At 35.8% G+C, this 25,850-nt stretch overlaps 1 protein-coding gene across 4 annotated transcripts in view; it reads left to right on the top strand.

Moving 5' to 3' along the window:
* Positions 1 to 25,850, top strand: part of ATAD2B (ATPase family AAA domain containing 2B) — a 171,118-nt gene that overhangs the window by 118,089 nt on the left and 27,179 nt on the right. For 2 of the 4 annotated variants that reach the window (XM_007971346.3, XM_007971350.3), the window contains 4 exons: positions 3,545 to 3,730; positions 12,516 to 12,651; positions 14,926 to 15,107; positions 18,173 to 18,332. In XM_007971346.3, the coding sequence (XP_007969537.1) occupies positions 3,545 to 3,730; positions 12,516 to 12,651; positions 14,926 to 15,107; positions 18,173 to 18,332 (664 nt within the window). Of the gene's footprint in view, positions 1 to 3,544; positions 3,731 to 12,515; positions 12,652 to 14,925; positions 15,123 to 18,172; positions 18,333 to 25,850 lie in introns of all 4 variants that reach the window. The other 2 variants (XM_007971345.3, XM_007971349.3) reach the window with 1 other exon arrangement.

Genomic DNA, 25,850 nt, shown 5'->3' with positions numbered 1-25,850 from the left:
TGCTGACTTCAAAGTTTAGCTTTTGAGATGATTAGAACTCTTGTAACTATAAGTGCAGTTTATATCATGACTGCTTCCTTGGATGGCTACTTCTAACTTCGGTGGCCTGATTTTTGCCTTTAATATCTTTAATATTTAGAGGAAGTAGTTTGTGATTTTTTTTAAATAAAGTTTTTAAAAAATTTGTTATCTAAGGTCCTTATAATGTCTGTGGCAAGAAGGAGGTCAGAAGGAAATGCAGTATAATATAATAAAGAATCAAAATGAACAGTTCACATATGCTGGTGTTTGTTCATTTTACTTGTGCAAGAGTGCTGGTCATGTCAGAGGTATTTTGAAACGGTTGGTTCAGTAATTTGGCCTACTGTCTTTTTTTTTTTTCTATAACAGTTTTTCTGTTTTCTACTACACCTTGCACATCCACCAATCCAAGACACCCTATAGGTGAGTATTTTTCTAGTTCTCAAATGGCATCACTTGTTCCCAAGCCAGTTGCCGCTTCATTGAAACTAGGCTATATTTTTCTACTCTGAATTATCTGGTATTTGATTTCACAGAGTATATTTTACTCCACACTTTAAAAGTTACCAGCAAACTGCTCAAGAGCTGTTTTTATGTTGCAGAAAAAAATCATACTAGGATTAAACTTTTTTTTTTCCTATTGCTTATACGCTAAGAATTTTTAAATGCTATTCTCAAACTCTGTTCTTTTTGAATTTTTATTACAAAATGGGAATTAGAACAGACTGGTTATAAATCTAAAGAAAATATAAAAGTTTATTTTAATATTCTGAGATGACATAGAACAAGGAATTAAAAAGAAAGCTTGTTTTAATAGTGCTTTTTAGTATTTCTAGAAATTAAGAATGGTTTTCCTCTAAAGGCTTAGGAGAAAAATTACAAAAATATTTCATAGATGTTGGTATTTCATGTAGTTAGGTTAATTCTCAATTCATGTAATTATACACTCATAGATCAGAAAGGCGAAGCCTTTTTATTTATCCATGTTCATCTTAGACTTGCCTGATTTTTTTTTCCCCAGTAAGTTTTCAAATATAGTTTAAAATTTTTTTTGTCAAGAAGGACATTGTCCTAAAGGCTTTGGAAGTAAAAAGCCTCCAGATTTTTTTTATTGGACCAGTAGGATGTCACGTTCAATTTGTTGATTTTGAGAAGATGAGATGAAAATAAGAAATTTTTTGGAAATGTGGAAAAATTTCTAAATTTTTAAATGGGGTCAGTACGCTATCATGTTCAATTTGAGTTCAGTATCATGTTAATTTTGAGACAATTGGAGGAAAAAAAGAAATAGAAAAAAACAAATCTCACATCTTAGAGCTGGTGATGATTGTATGTAGTTCACCCTTACAAATACAGTTAAGATACCTGTAGTTAACCTCTGACTCTGTCAAATTATTATCACTTAACCTTCTGTTGCTTTGCTCATCCTCTTTGATATTTTTTAATGGCTAGATGTTCTCAGCACATGTTCCTGGAAAATCTAACCTAGAAGTACTAAAATCAAAGGCAAAATTTCATTTTTTTAAAGGCATGTTTTCCTGTCTTCTCTCATACCCTGGGCATGTATGTGGTAGCTTGCATGGCCGAATTAAGTGATTGGCTTTGTGAGGTTTCTTAGTAACCTATAGTTGGTTAGTCTTTCATATGATCACCTTTCTTTCTTTGCTGACTGTCTCTTGTTTTACCAGCACAGAGTGGGGAACTGTAAAGTGACAGAAGGAGTTGGTCACTGTCTTCCATGTAACCATGCCTGATTTGGGTGGCATGTAATTTTTTTTTTTTTTTTAAATAAATGCCTCAGTTGCCTTTGTGCTTCTGCATGGTTCTTTCCTTTTGCCAATATTTATGCTTGTTTTTCTCTTATGAATTTTCTACAAGAACTTTGGGAAAAAAAAATCCTTGGATTTCCAAGATCCAGGATAGGAGGGTACGTGTTTGCAGAAAAGGTCAAAATTTGAGAGTCCTGAAGGAGTTGTACTGTACAACTGTTCTGGATTGGTGGATATGCAAATATTAAGGAAGGGAAGGAGCAAATATTACTTTTGATGTGAGTGATCATAATATCTACATTTTTTCCAATTACTGTTTGAGCCTCTTTCAACTGGTTTATTATTCAATTGGCAGTATCTTTTATTTTACACAGAAGGTTGAAAGCTGTATAAAATACACTATTTAAGAAATGTATGTAAGTGGTAAGCTTACTCATTAAAGAAAAATAATACTTTTGATTCTTAGGATAGTTTCCGATAATCCCAATCATTTTAAATATTAAATTCTTCTTTCCTTTTTTTTTTTTTTTGAGATGGAGTTTCACTGTCTCCCAGGCTAGAGTGCAGTGGTGCGATCTCGGCTCACTGTGACCTCCGCCTCCTGGGTTCAAGCGATTCTCCTGACTCAGCCTCCTGAGTAGCTGGGACTACAGGCGTGTGCCACCACACCTGGCTAATTTTTGGATTTTTAGTAGAGATGGAATTTCACCATGTTGGACAGGCTGGTCTTGAACTTCTCACCTCAAGTGATCTGCCTGTCTCGGCCTCCCAAAGTGCTGGGATTACAGGTGTGAGCCACGGTGCCCAGCTTAATTCTTATTTCTGTATCTTGTATATTACATAGGCTAATTGAAATGTGTTAAAAATAAGGGAAAATAAGTAGAGCATTTTAGGAATAGAATTCTCAAAATGGAAGAAAGATTTTTATAATTCAGCTTGTTAAAGATAATGAGAAATGTCCTATTAACATGTCAGAATTTGTTGGTGTGATATTAAACTGTCGACTTAATAAGTAAGGGGCATTAATTCAGCTTGGCAGCTTACTAATAGCCAACCTGGTCCCTACTGGTGTGTGTTGGTAGAGCGTGATTGAAACTATGGTTAAGACTCTTTTTAACACCTGAGGAAAACTTCATTTTGTATTTTCTAACAATGGAAGTGTCTCAGAGCTCTTTGCTAATCATTTGCTCTTTAGGTAAGTTAGAGTATTTTGTGACTATTTTATAAAATATTGAACTAAGATAATGGGAGGAGGTGAATGACTGGTTCAGCAGGTAGTTCATTAATTTTGAGCTCTAGGGTGGTACATCTTGGTTAAAATGATTAATTTTTATATTGTATGATTTTAGTCAAGGTGCTCAAAAATGTAAGCTGTGTTGTTATTCTTTGTGTAAAGTTTATGGATATCACATGAAGTGCCATAGGTGTATATTTATCTCTTTATTTGCAGCATATTTTACAGTGGTGTTTTGCTTTATTATCTTTACATGCTAGATAAGTGGAGCAATTTGATACCTTCCACTGTTAATATATACTGAATAAGAATAATTAAAGGGCAAAACGTACTTTTTTTTGGTGGAGCAAGGGTAGACTGAAGCTGTGTAAGGCTTGTGTGTCATTTCTTGAACTTAAATTTTGAGGCTGAAACTAATGACTGTAATAGGCCTGACACATTTCATATATTTGGAGATTACTGGGTAGACTTTAGAATAATCAATTTGAGTTGTTTAATGCTGTTTTTTTTCCTTAATCAGATTTTTCGTGAAGCTCGAAGAACAGTACCTAGTATTGTTTACATGCCTCACATTGGAGATTGGTGGGAAGCTGTCAGTGAAACTGTGAGAGCAACTTTTCTGACATTGCTACAAGATATACCATCATTTTCACCTATATTTTTATTGTCTACCTCTGAAACCATGTACAGTGAACTGCCTGAAGAGGTAAGAACTGATTAAGTATTTATCTTTCCTTATTGTTCTAAAATAGTTGACCCTGTAAATTGGATACCTTTTAATTATTATAAAATCAATACTGTCAGGGTTTATATCCTGGGTGTAACTGCCTATTAGCTGTGTGATGTAGGTAAATTATTTATTGTTTTAAGTTTTAGTTTCTTTTTGGGTATAGTGGTATTCCACAGTGTTGTTATAAAGATTGAGATAATTTATGCTTAGAACAGAACCTGACATGTATATATACAGATTCAGCATCTCTAATTAAAAAGTTCAAAACCTGAAACTTCTTTGAGTACTGACATGAAGCCACACATGGAAAATTTGACACCTGAACTCACTCGATGGGTTGCAGTCAAAACTTTGTTTCATGCACAAAATTATTAAAAATGTATAAAATTACCTTCAGGTTATGTGTGTAAGGTTTTTATGAAACTTAAATGAATTTTGTTTAGACTTGGGTCCCATTCCCAAGATAATCTCATTATATATGTGCATATATTTTAAAATCTGAAAACGTTTGAAATCTGAAATACATCTAGTCTCAAGCATTTTGGAAAAGAGTGACTCAGCTTTCTAAGACAATTGTGGCTATATCACTATCAGTTATATCCTTCTCATCCTTATCATCTGTGAGGTCATTTGATGAGATTTGACCTTTCAGCTCTTTCATTGATAGCATCACGTTAACTTGAATGTTATTTCTAATATGCGTATTTTTCAAATCAGAAATCTAACTTTGAGTTCATATCTAAGGTAAAATCACAGTCGATTCAGAAAAAATTAGTAGATCATGTTACTTGAGTGAAATTGATTTTTTAAAAATTGTTTTAATACCCCGAGCTTACAAGGTCTTGAAATACTCTTCTTTAGAAATGCTTAGAAATATTTTTCCCAGGAGACAAAGTAGGAATGATGTTTATATGAAAGATTTACATGTTTTAAATGCTATAATATAAATCTTGATTATGTAGAATTTTATGATTAAAGTGTTTGTTTACTGAGTTCTTTTATGTTTCAGCTTTCATTATCTTGCTAAAATAGATTTGTATAATTTACTGCTTTTTGTAAGGAAAATACATTAAATGTAGAGTAATTCATTTTTGATTATTCAGTATCTGATAGTATATGAAGACCACTAATCAAAATGTTTATCATAGAGTCCAATAAAGTTTAACAGAATGCCGTATGTAGCAAGAGTTAGAAAAACCAGGGTATTGACTTACTAGTCTTTTGATCTTAGATAAGTACTTGAACCTGTAATTGCTTAATTTTCATCTATGATATGTGGATAATAACAGACAGGGTCATTGGTGTGAGACAGTATATGTGAATTTCTTTTGAAATTATGGAGCTATTAAATGTTTGGTATTAGTAGTATAAAATAGGAATGCAGCTGAAGTTGATTTAGAAGAATGGCCTGAACCTGGATATAACCTAGGAGCCACTTTACAAGTTAGATCCTCTTTCTCAGTTTTATTATAATTTTATAAAAAGAAAGAGAAGAGTTGAAATGTGGGATAAATAAGGATTCTAGTTGGGAATATATAGGGAATATTCCCTGAAAATTTTCCTCTATATTGGTTGAAAAATTTCTAAATAAATGTTTTATGAGTCTGACTTCTTGATAAGCAGTTTTTATGTTGCCTACTTCTGTTGCTCATATGCATGTGTAATTTTACTGTTGGTTTAGTATTTTAAAGCTAACATTATATCGTATACATTTTCAATGTTATACTGTTGTCATAACTTTTAATGGATTCAGAAAGCCTACTGACTAGTAAACTTTTTCAGTATTTATTTACCAATACCCTTAATTACTATCTAAAATAGTATTTGCCAGCATTGAATTCTGAAATTTCAGCTCCTTTCCCTCTCCCTTTTGTCTTTATAAGTAGTTATTAAAGCTATCATGGATATCATATTTGTGGACTGAAGATTATGGGAATTCTCTTTTAATTATATAACATGTTTTATACTAATAGCTTGTAGGAAATTCTCCTCTGTTCCCAAGTCTTACATTTTGTTTTATTTGTTTACTTATTTTTGTAGAGACGAAGTCTCATTATGTTGCCCAGGCTGGTCTTGACTCCTGGTCTCAAGCGATCCTCCTGCCTCAGCCTCCCAAAATGCTGGGATTATAGGTGTGAGCCACCATGTCCAGCTAAGCCTTTCATTTTAATTTCAAGTCTACCGTTAGAATGCTTGCTTTCTTTTTTCTTTTTTCTTTTTTTTGAGACGGAGTCTCACTTAGCCGCCCAGGCTTGAGTGCAGTGGCATGATCTTGGCTCACTGCAACCACCGTCTCCCAGGTTCAAGCGATTCTCCCGTCTCAGCCTCCCGAGTAGCTGGGATTACAGACACCTGCCATCATACCCAGCTAATTTTTGTATTTTGGTAGAGACGGGGTTTCACCACGTTGGCCAGACTGAACTCCTGACCTCAGGTGGTCTTGAACTCCTGACCTCAGGTGATCTGCCCATCTCAGCATCCCAAAGTACTAGGATTACAGGCGTGAGCCACTGCACCTAGCCTGCTTGCTTTCTTTAGGTCACAAGCTAAGATAGTAGTCTCTAATATTTAGCACATATTGATAAATATTTGGTGAATGAATGAGCAGCGCAGAGAGTTGTAGACCAAGTAGCTGTAGGTTAGCAAGTTGCCAGATCTATGGAAGAAATGAAGTAGAGAGTGGGCAGTACAAAACCAATTCTCAGAGAAAAAAATAGCCTATTACCACAGTTGTGCTACTGTACTCTAGCCTGGGCAGCAGAGTGAGGCCCTGTCTCAAAAAACAAAAGAAAATTTAATGTCATGAAAATACGTTTAAATATATTGTTTTAAAAAATGCAGGTAATAAATCAATATGTATGGTATTATTCCAGTTTATAAATATACAACTGGAAGGATATACATAGAAATGTTAATAGTAATTATCTGTGGATATAAAGGTTGTAGTCATTTTAGTTTTTTATTGTCTTATTTTCTATATCTTCCAAAATAAATACCATTATAATCAGAAAATAAACCCCATTATTCACAGATGAAGGAGAAAGGAAGTTTCCCTACCTTATTTTTAAAATAGAAGAAAACCCCAAAATAATTAGTCCTTCCATGATTCGTGTCTTATTAGTGGGAAAAAATGACAAGTTCATCTTTTAGAACCTCTTTGACATTCTCTTGCATCTCTTTGTATATATTTGTCTCTCGTAGTTCAACAGTCCCCACGATGAGTTTGTACTCAGTGCGTTAGTATCCTGGGAAAAACATTAGCATTTCTGTTCATTTTTATTTTTCGTATTAAATATTTCATGTGTATATGGTTTGTAATAAATAATACTATAAACCATATACACAAAAAATATACTGTACTCTTAAATATACTGTTTTGCTAATAGTATATTTAATAATAGTATAGCAAAATAGTATATTTAATAGTACAGTATATTTCATGTGTATATGGTTTATAATATATTATTTCCGAGTAGTATATTAGCAAAATAGTATATTTAAATAAATATGCATATAGTGATGGGAATATTTTCAGATTTTTTACTGATGAGGTGTTTGATCAAAAAAGGTCAGAAATCATTGCACCAGACCAGCTGTTATCAAAGTGTGGTCCAAGGACCCCTGAGGAGTCCCCAAGACTTTTGCAGGGGATTATCAACTTTCATTTCCAACTACATGTCTGCTGAGTCTGGGTTTTCATCATATACTTCAGTTAAACAACATATTGTAACAGATTGAATACAGAAGCAGAAATGAGAATCCAGTGGTCTTCCATTAAGCCAGACACAAAAGAGAATTGAAAACATTTAAAGCAGTGCTGGCTGGGTGTGGTGGCTCATGCCTGTAATCCCAGCACTTTGAAAGGCTGAGGCAAGCGGATCACTTGAGCCTAGGAGTACAAGACCAGCCTAGGCAACATGGCGAAACACCCATCTCTACAAAAAAATACAAAGATCAGTTAGGTATGGTGGCGCGTGCCTGTAGTCCCAGCTATTCAGGAAGCTGAGGTGGGAGGATCGCTTAAGCCTGGGAGGTGGAGGAGGCAGTGAGCCAAGATTGCACCCCTGCACTCCAGCCTGGGTGACAGAGTGAGACTCTGTCTCAAAAAAGTAAGATTAAACAGTGCCACTTTTCTCACTAAATTTTGTTTTATATTTTATGTGTTTTATGTTCTCTCTATATTTTGGAAAAACATATTTTTCAAAATAATGTGTGTTTTATTCTTTTAATGTTAATATGTAATGGGTTTATTTAAAATATGTAAATATTGATGCATATAGCTCACATACATAAAAGCTTCTTTGGGGTCCTAAGACCAAAACTTTGTGAACCTCTGGTCTCTAGACCACTAGCTCTTTCAGGTGTTACTACCCATCACGTCTCCCATTCCTAGCACAGTGCTAACACATGGGAATTACTCAGTAAAAGTTTACTGCATGAAAAAAGGAACTAACAGTTGAATCATCACATAGAATTCAAGTAACCCTTGCCCAGCCTCACTCCCTTTCTGCAGAATTCTTCTTCTTTTAAAATATTTTTTCTTTAAAGTTTTGACCACTTGAGAACCATGCAGAATTGTAGTGTAAGTAAATTTACTTTTATAAACCCTTTCTGAAGATACTTGGAGAATTTTAGTTGAGATATATGGGAATTGCAAGATATTTATGGAGAATTAGAGAAGAGAGCTAATTTAAGGTTGAGCACAGAAAAAGGACTCTTAAAGGAGGAAGCAGATAAAGTAGAGATATTTGTAGGAAGGATTATAAACCTTGGCCAGAATTGTACTTCTGTTTCTGAAGACATTCACAGTATCTGCTTTGTTATTAAATTATTATGAGCAAGTTTCAGATTATGTAATTCAGTATATTGGAAATTAATTTTATTTAAAGAAATATTCCTCAACTCTGCTGATGAAAATAAGATTACATATAGCATTTTGTCAACTTGTTTCATGTAGTTGTGTCTTTAGGTTTATGGTAGGACCTGGGAGAGAAAAATCAGTAACTTCAAGTAGAAAAATCAAGTAAGGGCATTGAAAACTCAGATTAGGCTGGGCGCAGTGGCTCACGCCTGTAATCCCAGCACTTTGGGAGGCCAAGGCAGGCGGATCACGAGGTCAGGAGATCGAGACCATCCTGGCCAACACTGTGAAACCTCTCTACTACAAATACAAAAATTAGCCGGGCGTGGTGGTGGGCGCCTGTAGTCCCAGCTACTCAGGAGGCTGAGGCAGGAGGATGGCGGGAACCCGGGAGGCAGAGCTTGCAGTGAGCCGAAATCGCGCCACTGTACTCCAGCCTGGGTGACATAGCAAGACTCAGTCTCAAAAGAAAAAAAAAAAAAAAAGATGGCTATTATTAAAAAAACAGAAATTAACAAATGTTGATGAGGATGTGGAAAAATGGGAGCCTTTTTGCATTGCTGGTGGGAATGTAAAATTGTATAGCCACTGTGGAAAACAGTATGACATTATCTTAAATATATAATTGCCATATGATCCAGCAAATCAAGTTCTAGGCATTTACTCAAAAGAATCAAAAGCAGGACTTGAACAGGTATTTGTACACCCATGTTCACAACAGCATCATTCACAGTAACCAACAGGTGGAAACATCCTCAGTGTCCATCGATAGTTGAAAGGATAAACAAAATGTAGCATATACAATGGAACATTATTTAGCCTTAAAAAGAAGGAAATTTTGATGCATGTTGCAACATGGATGAAGCTTGAAGACAGGCTAAATTAGTCATAGGACAAATTTTGTATAATTCCTTTTATATGAGGTTCCTTAGAGTATGTGTAAATGGATGATAAGCATATGAAAAGATGCTCATTATCAGTCATTCGGGAATGAAATACCACTGCAACCCACTAAAGTGTAGGTTGGGGCAAGAGTTTTTTGCCATTAAAAGCTGCAAAAAAAAAAAAAAAAAAAAGTGCTTTTACACCAACCTAATAGCTATAATCAAAAATACACAATACCAAGTATTGGATAGGTTATAGAAGCTGGAGTCCTTATATACTGCTGGTGGGATTGTAAATGGTGCAGCCACTTTCCAAAGTTAAACATAAATTTATGGTTTGACTCAGCAATTCCACTCCTAGTTATCTACACAAAAGAAATGAAAACATACATTCACAGAAAGACATTTGTATGGGAATGTTTCTAGTTGTTGTACTAATTCTAGTAAAAAGTGGAAACAATCCAAATGTTCTTTAATTGGTGAATGGCTAAACAAAATGTGATGAAATACTATTCAACAATAAATGGAATGAAATACTAATACATACTACAACTTGGAAAAACCTGAAGTATTAAGTGACAGACGCCAGGCATAAAAGACTATCAGTTGTATGATACGAAATATCTAGAAGAGGCAATTCTCTAGAGACAGAAAGCATTATCAGTGGTTGTTAGGCTGGGACATGGGAGTGGGAGTGGGGATTGACTGCAGATAGGCATGAGGAAACTTTTTGGGGTAATGGAAATGTTCTAAAATGTGCTTGTGATGGCTGCACAACTGTAAAAATTTACTGAACTTTATTGAACTGTTTTTTCAAAGAAAGTTTAATGATAAATACTGGAAGGTGTGCCTAAGTGCGTCTGGGAAAGTTAGGGAAGGCATCACACAGAAAGCATCAGCTTGAGTGGTGCATTAAAGAAGGGGTCAGGAATGACTGAATAGTATGTATCACAACCAGTGTGAACCAATCTGAAAGACAGCATGATTTGTTTTGGGAATTATGGAAGACTTGTCTTTGGTACAGCATGAGGTTTGAGGCTAGGACTGTCAGAAGATAAGGTTAGGAGTGAACTTAGAGAAGTATAATTTATCCCACTTATAAAATGTTGGATTCAGAGGTGTTGGTAGTAACCTGGTAAGAATATCCATGGATTATTGTAGGCCTGTTCTTGGTATGCTTTTGTATTCATAAAGTGTTAACATAGTTTTGAAAGTTACCAGAATAGTTAAAGTGAAATGTTTTGCCATTCTTGAACGAAATCATGGTACGTCTAGGATATTAAATTCTACTTATTTTTCAAGACCAATTGATGTAAGTGATTTCTGCTATATCTTACCTAGAGTCTTTTCATCCCTTGCAAGGTCTCTTCTCTGTGTTTTGCTACCTCTGTTATAGTACTCCCAGCATAGTATCATAATGCTTTTCTTCTGAGACTCTAAGATCTGTGACAGCAGATAAGAAACACATTTTCTTTAGTATTATAACTGCAGTGTCTGGCATGATGTTTGGCATACAAAATATGTTCAGTAGTAAACTTACTTCCAGAATTTTCAAAGAAAGGCCAGCAAAGCGTAGATTAAAGAGTTGGAGGGAACTGTGCATGAAGGTAGTCTACAAAAGCACTGGCAGGACACAAGGTGAAATTTTATAAACTTAAATGATTTGACTTTAGGTTGAGATAAATAATTCCTCATCCAGTTTTTGAATTCTGATGTTTACTTTTCATTGTTTCTTCTCTTAGAATTTCAGAGCTGGAAAAGGCATTTAGAGTTTATATAATCTAGTTTTCTTTATTCACTTTATTACCTTAAACCAATTACTTAAATCTTTCTAAGCCCCAGTTTCCTCATCTGTAAAATGAGGAAATAATACTTACCTCATTGTTATAAAGATTGAATGACATAATGTTTATGGAATTTTTAAGGGTTCAGTTCATAGGCTTAATCTAGTAAGTGGTTAGAAATGACAAATTCAATGAATTATTCAAATTTAGACCACAAACGTGTGGCTAAATGGGCAAGAAAATGATGTCTTCGATTCTAATCCATATTTTCTTAGTATCATGGTTGGTATATCTTTCCATACTAGTGACCTTCTCCCTTTTTTTATTTGCAGTTTCCAATTTGATTTGGGCTGGGTAACAAAAATCACAAGGTTAACTCTTTCAGTACATGCTTATTAGGCATGCTAAATACCAGGCACTGGGATAGGTGTAGGAAAACAAATGAATAAGAAGTGATCTCTGTTCTCAGGGAGTGTGGTGTCTAGAAGGTAGAAAGTAGACATTCTAGAAAAACCATAAAAATTAAATACAGTGTTTAATGCCATAGTAGACAAATTTGGATGAGGTAAAGAGGATTTAAACAGCATATCTTGGAAGGTGGACACCTGGGGTCAAAGTCTGAGTAGGTAAACAGAAGAGGTGAGTAATCACCAAGTGGATGGAGCTGAAAGATATGAGAATAATTGGCTTAATCTTTTTGGAGTGTGTCATGGAACATAAATTAGACCAGAGATATAGTTTATTTGCAGTGGAACCAGGATTCCAGAGATTACAGTGAAATAGACTTGGTAGGGAAAGAACACAGGAAGGGAAGTCAATGAATAGGGAATACAAAGAAATATGAGGATAAGAGATGGCAGTGTTAACATTCTTCCAGCTCTCTATTATAGATTCTAAGTAATTACTTTTCAGCTCTTATGTAAAAGCCCTTTGAGATTGTTGCCATCTGTTACAACCAGCTATCCTTTTTGCTATTGTCTGATGACTCTTACTCGATATATAATATCATTCATTAATGACTTGGGCAACTGGACATTCTACCATTCCTGTTTAGCCCATGAGGTTGAACCCTTCAACAGCATAGCCTAGGACTAGGTTAACTATAACCCCATGTGAATGGTCTGTGAATATTGAACATGATACTGGAAGATGAAGACGTTGCAATTTGGTATGATATGTAAGCTTTTAATTCTTTATATATTTAATGTCTTTGTGTGTGTGTATATGTGTAGGTTAAATGTATCTTTAGAATACAGTATGAAGAGGTCTTGTATATTCAAAGGCCTATTGAAGAAGACAGAAGAAAATTTTTTCAAGAATTGATTCTCAATCAGGCATCAATGGCTCCACCACGAAGGAAACATGCTGGTAAAGTTTGTAAAGCCTTCAGGAAAATGGGGGGGGATGGAGTTAAGAAATGCCCTTTCTTGGAGTCAGTTTATTTTAGCCCTTTCTTCATGGAAGTGAGGAGAGTTTGTCAGGTTCTGTTTATCTTTAGATGACATGTGGAAGTGTCCATTGTGTTCATCTGACTTGAGATTGGGAAGTATAGCCTTGTTAAAGCTTTACTAAATAGAACTTCTTCTTATGACTTCAGCCACTTCCTCTGGTAGATTTCACATTATGGGGCTCAAAAAGTCATAGAAAAAAAGTCTTCAGTTCTCCTATGCTTTAGTCACAGTAAGTACCCAGGACTTGAACTGGCAGGTTGTGAACACCAGGTGTTGTGCTCATTCCTTTTTGGGCCATGGTAGATTTGATGGGCTGGATTGCCATTTCTAGTTTATTTATTGATTGACTTTTCAGAGACTTAGTTAGGACCCATTACATTTAACATTTTATTCTAGCCATTTGAAAATCTATTCTGGCTTTGTTTTAAGTGTTAGATTTTTCTTGGGTTTGGACTCAATAATTTTAGACTCTAGAATTGAGCTTTATGAGGTTCCTCAAGAATTTGTCAGATTTCAGTTCCTTGACATAGTAAGGGCTGCATTCTAAGTCATTCGAAAGAGGTTTTATTTTCCTAATCTTAAAGATGCGTACAGGATAAGATCTACTTGCTTAATCTTTCAGCCTCTTCTAGGAAGTAACAATCCTGTTTGGTAAAAATTTTTAAGCCTCTTTACCCTTGTTCCATCTTTTATGTTTCTTAGAGCCCTTCTTGGAGGATACTCAATACATTCCCCATCCCTGCCAAGTCCTTATTTTTCCATATTCTTTTTGCTTTGTTTTTCACTGGTTATATTATGTAACATTTTAGTAATTTTATTGTTCTTTAGTGGCTCCTTTCCAAATTTTATTGGTGTTTTAAAAATGAACACCTATCAAATTGCTGTAGTTTTGGTTTTTTCCCTCCCAAAACCTTGGGAAGTTTAACATGTAAATTATGCCTTATTTATGTTTATTTTGTTGCTTCCTGTTAATCTAAATATTTCATTATGAAAATGATTTATTTCAGTCTTTCATGCTTCTAGATATATTTTAATCTCATAGATTTGAATTTTGTGTGTTTACCGTTGATATTCTTTTGCAGTTGTTTCTGTTGACTTTCAGTTTTCATCTTAGGAGCTATTTAGAAATCAGTGAAAAATACTTAGAATTTTAATTCTGAACTTTAGTGTGATATCAGGGAAGTCATTTAAAATTAGAGAACATTGTAATTAGGAAAGTTAATACTTTACCTTTTAAGAAGATTTTTGGTTTTTCTTAGGATAGGTAGTGAGTACCATGGATTTTACATATAAGACTTAGGACTGGTTTTCCATCTTCTTCATGACCGTGGAATTCCATTTTTTGTTCTTTTTTTTTTTTTTCCCCTCCCTTCCTGCAGGTGCCATTCACTGTCCCTACTCTGTTGTACTCAGAATATGAGGGCAGGAGACCTGCCTAAAATCAGAATTCTTTTGGGGATAGGAAGGATCAAATATTACTTGCCCATTATACTTTTTATGCATATAAGGCAATCTCATTTTAAGAAGCAGTTTTTAAACAAGGTTGACTTGAGAAAATCAGTATGCAATACTTTACTTGGAGATATTTGTGTTGATTTGAATTATTTCTTGTAAGTTATATATAAATAATATTTCAAAATCAAATTATTTTGTTTTTTAAAGGGGTTCTGTTGTGAGTTATTTTATAAAGTGAAGCTATTCCCTTTTTGTTTCTATGCAAATTTTTACTTGCTGGATTTGCATGTTTCACACATATAGTCATGCGCTGCATAATGACATTTTGGTCAACGATGGACTGCATGTATGATGGTGGCCTCGTAAAATTATAATACTGTATTTTTACTATACCTTTTCTATGTTTAGATACACAAATATGACTGTGCTACAATTGCCTACAGTATTCAGTATAGTCACATGCTGTCCAGGTTGATAGCCTAGGAGTAATAGGCTTTACCATATAGCCTAGGTATGTCATAGGCTATACCGTCTAGGTTTGTGCAGGTATACTCGTATGATGTTCACACAATGACAAAATTGCCTAACTGCACATTTCTTAGAATGTATCCCTGTTGTTAAGCAACACATGACTGTATTTGTAATTCTTTTCTTTAAAGAACATTTTGAGAGAATGCCAAAAAAGGGTCCTGGCCCATCATGTTGGAATCTTAACATTTTCTTCTGTTTTCTCTAGCTCTTTGTGCTATGGAAGTGCTTCCTCTTGCACTACCTTCTCCACCTCGTCAATTATCAGAATCAGAAAAAAATCGAATGGAGGACCAGGAGGAAAATACTTTAAGAGAATTGCGGTTGTTTCTCAGGGATGTAACCAAGAGGCTGGCCACAGATAAACGCTTTAACATCTTCAGCAAACCGGTGGATATTGAAGAGGTCTTGTTTCAGTAGTGTGCAAACAGTGAAGTTGAACTGGCTAAAAGAAAAAAATATTGACATCTTTTTTTGGAAGGAAAAAAAAGCAAAGGCATGGATGAATATTACCCCTAGCCTATAAAATTTTAATCCATGTGATAACTACCTGTGTCATCAGCAAATATCTGGTGACTTTTGGATGAAATTAGCAACCAATTTATATATGTCCTCTTAATTATTATTAATCTTTGTGGTCTCTTACTCTTCGATTTAAGAAGAGGATTAAAAGTTGCCTTAGTCAAATATCCATACTAGACTATTTTTATTCCAGGATAAATTCTGCTCTCAAAGAGTATATTGGTGTTAACCAATCAATACCAGTTAATACTGGCATTTCCCAAATTATGTTTACCTCATCAAAAGAGGTAGCTAAAAACCTGAAGTTTCTTTGTCTTTCATATTTTGGAAATGCCTGTGGCTGGGATGCTGTTTGAAGTTAAAACATCCTGTGCAACTAAGTTATTTTTCTTTCTAAGGGTTTTCTCTGCTCCCAGTGGAAAATTTCTCACTTTATATGCGTATTATTTTGTGTGCTTGTGGGAGCATGGTTTGTGATGATGAGAAAAGAAATTTTCCATTAGGGAATCCAATACTGTCAACTACATTTTTGGTTTTTGTTTTATCCTGGGATAATGTAGTGTGTGGATGAACACAGTGTAATCTTTACTGGTCTCTTTCTTATAGTTCAGACTCCATGTTTGAACAGCTTTGGTGTTTTTAGTTTTTTATTCATTTCTTTTTTTAAAAAAATAATTGAATTATGAGTGATTCAGAGTTTAATGTTGTATCCTAATTGTGAAATCTGTGCTTTTGGACCTAAGTGGATTCCTTTGAAACCATTACGTCATCTGTTGCTGGGAAGAATGAGCTAGCATTTACATTCCTCCCGCCCCCGGCAAGTCTGAAAATAAATACTTTCCCCCCTTTTTGGAATAAAGAGACTGATTTTATTTGTACCTTTATCCACAATACACTGTTTTTTCCATTTGGTCCTCTTACAACCTTGTAGGATCATTATTATTATTCTTACTTTGCAGCTGAGGAAACAGACTTGTTGGCAAGTGACATAGCCAAGACTTGAAAGTTTTTTAAAATTCAAAGCCCACGCTCGTTATCATAGCTACTTTATATCTTTCCAACAGGATAACAGGACATGCCTAATTTGCTTTTTTAATTAATAAATATCCGTTTATATTTGTGGGAATTTCCCCCACCATAGTGTTTTTAGATAATCTTAGAACTATCAGCTGATTAAAAAATTATTTTAAATAAATGTGATATGTGTGCGTGCCCTTCCTTCCACTCCCCTATTTGGTATATTTGGACTCTTAACACTTCTTAAAGGATAAGGGCTTGCCCCCAACTCAGCCTCCCATGCTGAGAGTAAACCAGTTTTGCTTTTGCTCAGGAAAACTCTTTTCTTTCTAATCAGAAGAGATTTGTCAGATTTTCAAATGCCATCTGTAATAGTTTTGTAAATGATGGTAAGGTAGTACAAAGGGACAGAAAATGTTGGTCAGATAAATATTTTATTTAGGCTTATGTTTCTCTTGTTTTCTCCTTTGTTTTTCTTCTCAGGTTCATTCAGCTCTTAAGGTGAAAACATAGGAGTCTCTGGGAAGGATAGAGAGGGGGAAATAAGATAACCTAAAACTAAAGTTTTTATTTAACTAATGAATTTAAAGTGTCTGAAAACTTTATCAAATTCCAAAGCAGACTGCAGAGAAAACAAAACTTTAGAAAATAAATGTTAAATTTAAAATTAAGCATAGGGTGGTAACATTTATAGTCTTTAATAATATACATTTTAGAGTGCTTTTTAGTTTATAAAACAGTTTCCACTTGTACACAGGCATTTGTGTCAAATACCAGAACTAGGAATCCAGCTAATATCTTCTGAGGTAGTTTGTTTCAGTATAACTCTGCTACTTCTCTTATAGGGAGTTTGACTGGTTTTTCAGCTCCTGAAGGGTGAAAAATGAATTAAAACACACATACACTTCTACTTAATATTTTTTATAAGTAATCCTAAACATTAAAAAACATATAAATTATGTATATGTGCGTGCATGTGTGTGAATGTGTAAATTTAAAAATAATGGTAGAGATGCCCTCTGAAACTATGAGAAAACTAACCCTATGATCATAGAGTAGAACTTAACCATCTCCCTAGAAATCTTTCCTGGACTAATTTTAGACATTACTGCTAAGACTGCTTTTATAGCAAACCTATTTACTTGATTTGAGATTTGCATTGGGGAAGGCAGTAGATACATAAGTTGCTAGCACTTTCTTATTGGTCGGGGATACACAGTTTATTGGGCAAATCAAGACTTAATATCTCTTGTTTAGGGTTATGTCACAGAAAATCAGCACAGAAAGCAGCGTGCTTGTTTTTGTTTGTTTGTTTGTTTGTAGATTTCTTTATACCTAGGGACAAATCCAGCAAATCTCATACTGGTTAGGAAAACTATACTTAATTTTCTTATGTAATTGACTCTAAATGTTTGTGATGACTCCAAAGGAGTGGAAAATACTTTCCATGAAATAGTTCACTCTAGAAAACTGAAAAAGAAAATTTTTGTTGAAAATTTAAAGAGATTTATCAGAATAACTTATCTCATAGTATGAAAAGTCTTTGCTTTTTATTTTCCTTTTCTTTTTCTTGAAGTCACATTTATTGATGCTCATTGGGTATTTTTGTCCATACATTCTCTTCTCAGATATACCCAAAGGATTAAAAAAAAAAAAACAGACATGGTTTCAAATTTTAAGAACAGAAACATTTCAGAGTTGATTTAGGTATGACTTGGAAACTGAAGCTTTCATGGAAAGTATGGCAGATAGTAACTTTGGTAGCATAACAACACTGCAGTTTTATCTTTATAAATTATTTATTTGATATTTAGATTTAATTTTTAAAGAACTTTGTTTTTATTTTGTGTTTTTACGAACTGAGATGATATGAAAAACCAGAACTAATTTTTATTAAAATATCTTATTTGTTTTAGGTTTCAGATTATCTTGAAGTAATCAAGGAACCAATGGACTTATCAACAGTAATAACTAAAATTGATAAACATAATTACCTAACTGCAAAGGATTTCCTGAAAGATATTGACCTCATCTGTAGCAATGCTTTAGAGTATAATCCAGACAAGGACCCAGGAGGTAAGGATGCATAGGGCAAGGTTTCCCTTGATAATCAGTCAGAAGGCAGTTTACCGTTTAAATACTAACTCATGCCTGTGTTCTAGATAGATTAATTTTCACGACCTGTTGTTTTTCAAAACTTGTTAATAAGAAACTCATAGTCTAAATAAAAATAATGTGTTTAAAGTAGAGAATTGTATGGTTATAGGTATTACTTTCAGGGGTTCGTTTCTTCATTTACGTTCTACTTTTTATATTTACATTGTGATTTGCGAATTTAATTGAAAATTTATTAGTCAACAATCACAGTGCTGATAAACACTGGGAATTTCGAATTCATGGAAATCCATGATAGGATAATTTTATGTGTCAAAAGATCCTTTTATGTAGAATGTTATCTGTTCTTTTGATTATTGGTATTTTTATGTAATTATTTTATTCCTAATCCATCCTGTATTCAAGTGAATAGTCACAACTTTTGTTATCTGGTTGATAACAGATATATCCTGGAAGACCACCAGGAGTATATCTGCAGTGAAACAAGATGAGGTGATTTATTATACTGAGGGAGAATATGTGTCATAGGGAACCATACAAGATTTGGGCTTGTGTTAAGTGATTTTGGTTAGAGTATAAGGAAGTGGGGCTTTGCAGTGGATTAAATGCTATTGGAAAGTAGAAATAATTTTAAGAACCTTCTAAGGCAAGAAAATGGAGCAAGGCTAAAGCTATGATTGATAAAGAAACAGCAGTTGGCTGGGTGTGGTCGCTCATGCCTGTAATCCCAGCACTTTGGGAGACTGGGGCGAGTGGATCACTTGAGCTCAGGAGTTTGCAGGCCAGCCTGAGTAACATGGCAAAACCCCGTCTCTATAAAAAATTACAAAAATCAGCTGTGTGTGGTGGTTGCACACCTGTAGTCCTAGCTACTTGAGATGCTGAGATGGGAGGATCACTTGAGCCCTGGAGGTTGAGGCTGCAGTGAACTGTGATCATGCCACTGTACTCCAGCCTGGGAAACAGAGTGATAGCCTTTCTCAAAATAAAAAGGAAATAAAAGGAAAAAAAAAAAAAAGAAAAAAGAAAAAGAAAGAAACAGCAGTCATTCATATTAGTCAGGGTTGTGTTTGGTCATTGGCTATTATTATTTATTTTTACTTTTTTGAGATGGAATCTTCCTCTGTTGCCCAGGTTGGAGTACAGTGGCATGATCTCAGCTTCCTGCAACCTCCGCCTCCTGGGTTCAAGTGATTCTCCTAGCTCAGCCTCCCGAGTAGCTGGGATTACAGGTGCCTGCCACCGCATCCAGCTAATTTTTTGTGTTTTTAGTAGACACGGGGTTTCACCATGTTGGCCAGGCTGGTCTCAAACTTCTAACCTCAAGTGGTCTACCTGCCTCAGTCTCTCAAAGTGCTGGGATTACAGGCCTGGGCCACCACGCCCAGCCTGATTATTGTTTTTTTTGGTGGTCAGGACAATGTTCATGTTTTGTCTGTGTTTAGACATGATTAGACAGAGTGGTCTAATTTTTCTCTTGACCCGTCATGGGCACAGGGTGGCCTTGTCTGATATTACTGTTCTGTGAAATTGTTTATGTTTAATTGTAGTACCCTGAGGCGTAGCTGTTAGTGCCAGGCCAACTCCTGGCTATCAGGAGCCACTTTTTGCTTTTTTACTCTATTGAGAATTCTATTTATTTGATAAGTAATACTAAAAATAAAATGCTTCTTGTTTTTAAAACATTCATTTAAGTTTTTGTTATCTAAAGATAGTTAGAATATAATTTTTGCTTTGTTTTGTTTTTTGTTTGAGACAGAGTCTCACTGTGTCACCCAGGCTGGAGTGCAGTGGCGTGATAGCGGCTCAGTGTAACCTCCGCCTCCTGGATTCAAGTGATTCTCGTGCCTCACCCTCCTGAGTAGCTGGGACTACAGGCACGTGCCACTACGTCCAGCTAATTTTTGTATTTTTAGTAGAGATGGGATTTTGTCATGTTGGCCAGGCTGGTCTTGAAGTCCTGACCCCAGGTAATCTGCCCCTCTCGACCTTCCAGAGTGCTGGAATTATAGGTGTGAGCTACGGTGCCTGGCCTGTGCTTTGTTTTGTATCTGTATTTTGAGGCAGAACTTCTCAACCCAGGCCATATGGTAAAATGACTTAGATTTCTCAGTTTCACATGAAATTAGGTATTTTTTGCTTCAGTTTCAACCATAATATATCACAGATTCTATAATGGGAAAAACTGCAATTACTTTTGCACCAATTCAGTAATTTCCAAGTTAGGAGGCAGAATAAAATTTTGCGTGGCTGGACTTTGTATGTAACAGTTTTTCAGCTTTATGTTATTTGCCTCTTGTAGTTTTTGTTGTTTGTTTGCTTTACCTGTTTTTGAGTTATTTTATATAACACACACACACACACACACACACACACACACACTTACTTTTTATTTGGACACAGCATCTTGTTCTGTTGCTCCGGCTGGAATGCAGCTGTGTGACCTCAGCTCACTGCAACCTCTGCCTCCTGGGCTCGAGCGATCCTCCCACCTTAGCCTCTCAGTAGCTGGGTAATACAGGCACACACCACCACACCTGGCTAATTTTCGTATTTTTGTTTGTAGAGAAGAGGTCTCACCATGTTGCCTGGGCTGGTCTCAAACTCCTAGGTTCAAGTGATCTGCCCACCTCGGCCTCCCGAAGTGCTGGTATTACCCATGTGAGCCAGTGCACCCAGCTTATATATATCTTATAGAAAAATATATGAAAGTAGAACAAAGAAGAACATTAAAAACGTATAATTCCATCACTTAGTGTTTTTCCTCTGTTTCCTTCCCCATCCACGGATATACTGCATGTAGAATATATACGTGCATCTTAGTTTTACTAAAATGACTAAGATTTTTGTAAATTTTGTCATTCCTATAATATTTTGTGAAAAGCTTATTAGTTAATGAATGTATGTCTCCAACATTATTTGAATCGTATTAGATCTCATATAACAGCTAATACCCTATTGTTGGACATATTAGATTTTTTAGTTTTTTCCTCTTTTATAAACACTGATAAATATCTTTGTAATGCAGATTTTGTGTTGATTCTTAATTATTTCCTTAGAATAAGTTCCTTAAAGTGAAATTTCTGGATCAAAGAATATATATCTTTTACGGCTTTTAATCTGTACTATTAAAATTTTCTCTAAAAATTAAAAAAAATTATACCAGCAGCAGACTGGGTGTGGTGGCTCACACCTGTAATCCCAGCACTTTGGGAGGCCGAGGCAGGCAGATCATGAGGTCAGGAGATCAAGACCATCCTGGCTAACACTGTGAAACCACACCTCTACTAAAAATACAAAAAAAATTAGCTGGGCGTGGTGATGGGCACCTGTAGTCACAGCTACTCGGGAGGCTGAGGCAGGAGAATAGCATGAACCTGGGAGGCGGAGCTTGCAGTGAGCTGAGATTGCGCCACTGCACTCTGGCCTGGGCGACAGAGCGAGACTCTGTCTCCAAAAAAAAAAAAAAGAAAAATTATACCAACAGCATCAGGGCCACTGTAAGCCAATGTAGCAATTTTTGGTAAGTGAGAGAACCTCATTCTTCAGTTGGATGCCATCCTGTAACAGGATGGATAGTGAAGCATGGGCTGGATGTCAGCCCCATTTCACTCCCTTCCCTTGCTGGGGTCCTTTGCGAGGGTACAGCCCACACAACTGTCTATGTAGTGGCTTTGGGCAGTGTGTACCTACACCTTTAGCCTGGTTTTCAAGACACAGAGACTGCTGTTATTGTGTAATATGTAATGAGAATGTGGGCTTTGGATTCAGACCTAGGTTTTAGTCCCATTTCTCCTATTTCCTAGCTCTTTAACTTTGATCAAGTTAAGCCCTCTAAATTTTAGTTTCCTCATCTGTAAAATGGGGATGATAACAACATTCTTTAATTGGGGTAGTTGTAAGAATTAAATGAGAAAGTGTATTAGGTTGAACCTTATGAAATTGCCATTTTCATATGGTTCATCCTAAATATCTTAAGCCTTGAGTGGGGTAGCTGGGACATGGTAAGAGTTCCATAAAGGTTAGCTGTTGGTGTTTGTATTCTTATGATCATAATTATTTAAATTGTGCTTTAATTTTTTTATAAGTTGATTTCTTAGCAGGTACCTGCGTATTTGCTCTAGAATGACCCTCTATACTTTGTCCTTATGACATTCCCTGGACCATACTTTAAATTTAGTTCATTTTGAAACAAATCTAAGAGCTGGTAGTGAAAATGAATTTAAGTGCTTAGAAAAAGCCAGTTGAGAAGATCAATCCATATTTTCCCCCCCTAAGTAATTAGTTATAACCATGTTGATATTAATATTTTAAGGAAGAAGTAATGGTTTCTGGTGCATAATAACATTTTGCTACAAAATGCAGTTCCACAATGAAAGAATATGACTCTGTCTCACAGAGTGAACACGGTACACTGGTAACTTTCTTCCTTCACTTGTTCTGATATAAAAAGTGGTATAGTTCAAAGGTATTATTTTGGCTGTGTTTAGATTTTTTTACTATCTTTCATCAAGCAACCTCTTTTTTTTTTTTCTTAGCAACAGAACCACTTGTTATATTCCAGAAAAACATCCTCAGGGTGTGTTGTGTAGCAAGTGGAAATTACATGAATGTTGTATTACGTTTACAAGTTCCCATGAGTATTTGGAAGCTTATAGTGTTCTCTTTTGCAGAACACTTGGCCATTTGGGGGAAAAACTAACATATACATAGAAGACAGAAGCCAACATTTTGAAAGATATACATGTTGCCTAACTGTTGACCCAGATTCTCTCCCTTGAGGATGATGGGAACAGAAATTAAATGATGGGAACAAGGAGAAATTGACCTGTGTTCTAAACGTGACCAGTATCAGATATTTGACCCTAATTACTACACTATAGATACATGATATATTATGTTTGGCTCATCCCCATTTTTGGTCTTGCAGTGCACCCCTCCTATATTCCCCAGGCCTGTTCATATGCTACATACCATCATTTGACAAGTTTTGCTGAAATTTTGGCCCTAATCTTTTAGTTTCCTCAGAATCTTCTGTGTTGTACCAATTGTATAGGATTAAAGCCCCCAGATTCACCCAAACTTTTGGAGCCCTCTGTGTTCTGCTCTTAATACATTTCTAAATTTATCTGCCGTAGTTCTATTTCATGAGTTGTTTCAACCAAACTCATTCATTTTTCTATTAGTGTTTATGAATACTATCTGCTAATTACTGAGCTGGATGCCTAGACTACAAAGATGACTATGACAATTCTTGCCTTTTGAGACCAAGATTATATATATATATATCAGTGTTGTGGTAGATCCATAATGCCTACTGGATAACTACTATGTGGCAGGCTTTATTCTGTATGTAATTGTATTAGCTTACTAGCGCTACCATAACAAAATATAACAGAAATTAATTTTCTCACAGTTCTGGAGGTTATCAATTCAAAATAAAAGTGTCAGCAAGTTTGGTTTCTCCCGAGGCCTCTTTTCTTGGCTTGCAGATGGCGGCCTCCTTCTCTCTTTGTCCTCACATGGCCTTTTCCCTATGCCTGTGTGCCCTTGGTGTCTCTTGGTGTGTCCAAATTTTCTCTCCTTATAAGGACATCAGTCAGATTGGAACCCACCCATATGTCCTCATTTTATTTTAATTATCTTTTTAAAGGCCTTGTCTCCAAATACAGTCATATTTTAAGGTACTGGGAGTTAAGCTTTCCACATATAAATTTTGAGGAGACGCAGTTCAGCCTGTAACAGATATATGAAACACAATCCCTACTATATAGAAAGTCATCAATTTTTAGAGATGATAAATACACTAATCAAATTATTGGTGATTGTAGTAACAAATATTAAGATAAAGGGATATCATAGAGGTGGCAATCATGAATAATGTCTTAAGGTGCCAGCAGATAATTATAAGACAGTATCATAAGGACTTTATTAGAAATATGTTACTGGGTTAGTGGAGCACAGAAGAGAAGACACTACTTGGAGATTAGCAAGATTGGGAAGGGCATTGATTCCAGGCCGAGGAAACAAAGGTATGAAAACAACAAATCTGGAGAATAGAGTGCCTCCATGGAGGAGTAGTGGGACACTAATTTACTTCTCTACTCACTGACTCAACATTTATTGAGCCTCTATTTATTAAATATTCTCTGTGTATAAATCCTGTTTAAGGCTAGAGATATACAGATGGTTAAGACACAACCTTGACCTTTTAGAATCAAATTTGGGGTAGAGGTCAAGGGAGTTACCACTTGATGGAGGTTGGAACATCAGTTAAGATTTAATTGCAGTGGCTGCAGGGATTGAATGTAGAGGTCTTAGTGATTAACCATTTGAATATGGCGGACAAAAACCTAGAATGATCCTTGAGGTTTTGGTCTGGATAGAGGAAATCTGGGAAGGTAAACCAGTGGAGGAATAGATTTATGGGCAGGATGTGAAATTCAATTTGGGACGTGTTAGTATGAGTTATATTTGGTACACCCAGACAAAATGCAGACATTATTTATTTATTTATTTATTTATGAGACAGAGTCTTGTTCTGTTGCCAGGCTGGAGTACAGTGGTGCGATCTTGGCTGACTGCACCCTCTGCCTCCTGGGTTCAAGTAATTCTCCTACCTCAGCCTCCCCAGTAGCTGGGACTACAGGTGTGTACTGCCATGCCTAGCTAATTTTTGTATTTTTAGTAGAGATGGGGTTTCACCATGTTGGCCAGGATGGTCTCGATCTCTTGACCTCGTGATCCGCCCGTCTTGGCTTCCCAAACTGCTGAGATTACTAGTTGTATATGTGGTTGTGGAGGTTAAAAGAAGTGGGCAGGAGATATAGTTGGGAGTCATCATTGAGGAGGAGTGAATGAGATTTCATAGACAGTGTGTAGAATGAGAAGAGAGAGGCGCCCAGGAGGGCCCCTTTTCTAGGAAATATGGGTCCCAGTTCTTGCCCAGTGTAAGTCCCAGTCTTATTCTTTCAGTACCTTTGTCAAATGTGTCCCCTCTACTGGGAGTATTTACATGTTTTTCTTTTTAAATCAGTTTTATTGGGGTATAAGTAACATACAAGAAAATGTACTTCTGAAAAGCACGTAGCTTTTGAAAGCACCTGTATTTTTTAAATTTCACCTACCCGGCCGGGCGTGGTGGCTCACGCCTATAATCCCAGCTATTTTGGGAGTTCCAGGTGGGCGGATCATGAGGGCAAGAGGTCGAGACCATCCTGGCTAACATGGTGAAATCCCATATCTACTAAAAATACAAAAATTAGCTGGGCATGGTGGTGTGCGCCTGTACTCCTGCTGAGGCAGGAGAATCGCTTGAATCCAGGAGGCGGAGGTTGCAGTTAGCCGAGATTGCGCCACTGCCCTCCAGCCTGGTGACAGAGCAAGACTCCGTCTAAAAAAAAAAAAAAAAAAAAAAAAATTCACCTACCTTTCAAGGAATACTAAAATGCTAAGTTCATGAAAGATTTTTCTGATTTC

Source organism: Chlorocebus sabaeus, chromosome 14 (genome assembly GCF_047675955.1).
Source record: "Chlorocebus sabaeus isolate Y175 chromosome 14, mChlSab1.0.hap1, whole genome shotgun sequence".
NCBI classification, from domain to species: domain Eukaryota; kingdom Metazoa; phylum Chordata; class Mammalia; order Primates; family Cercopithecidae; genus Chlorocebus; species Chlorocebus sabaeus.
This window is presented reverse-complemented; position numbering and strand designations above follow the sequence as displayed.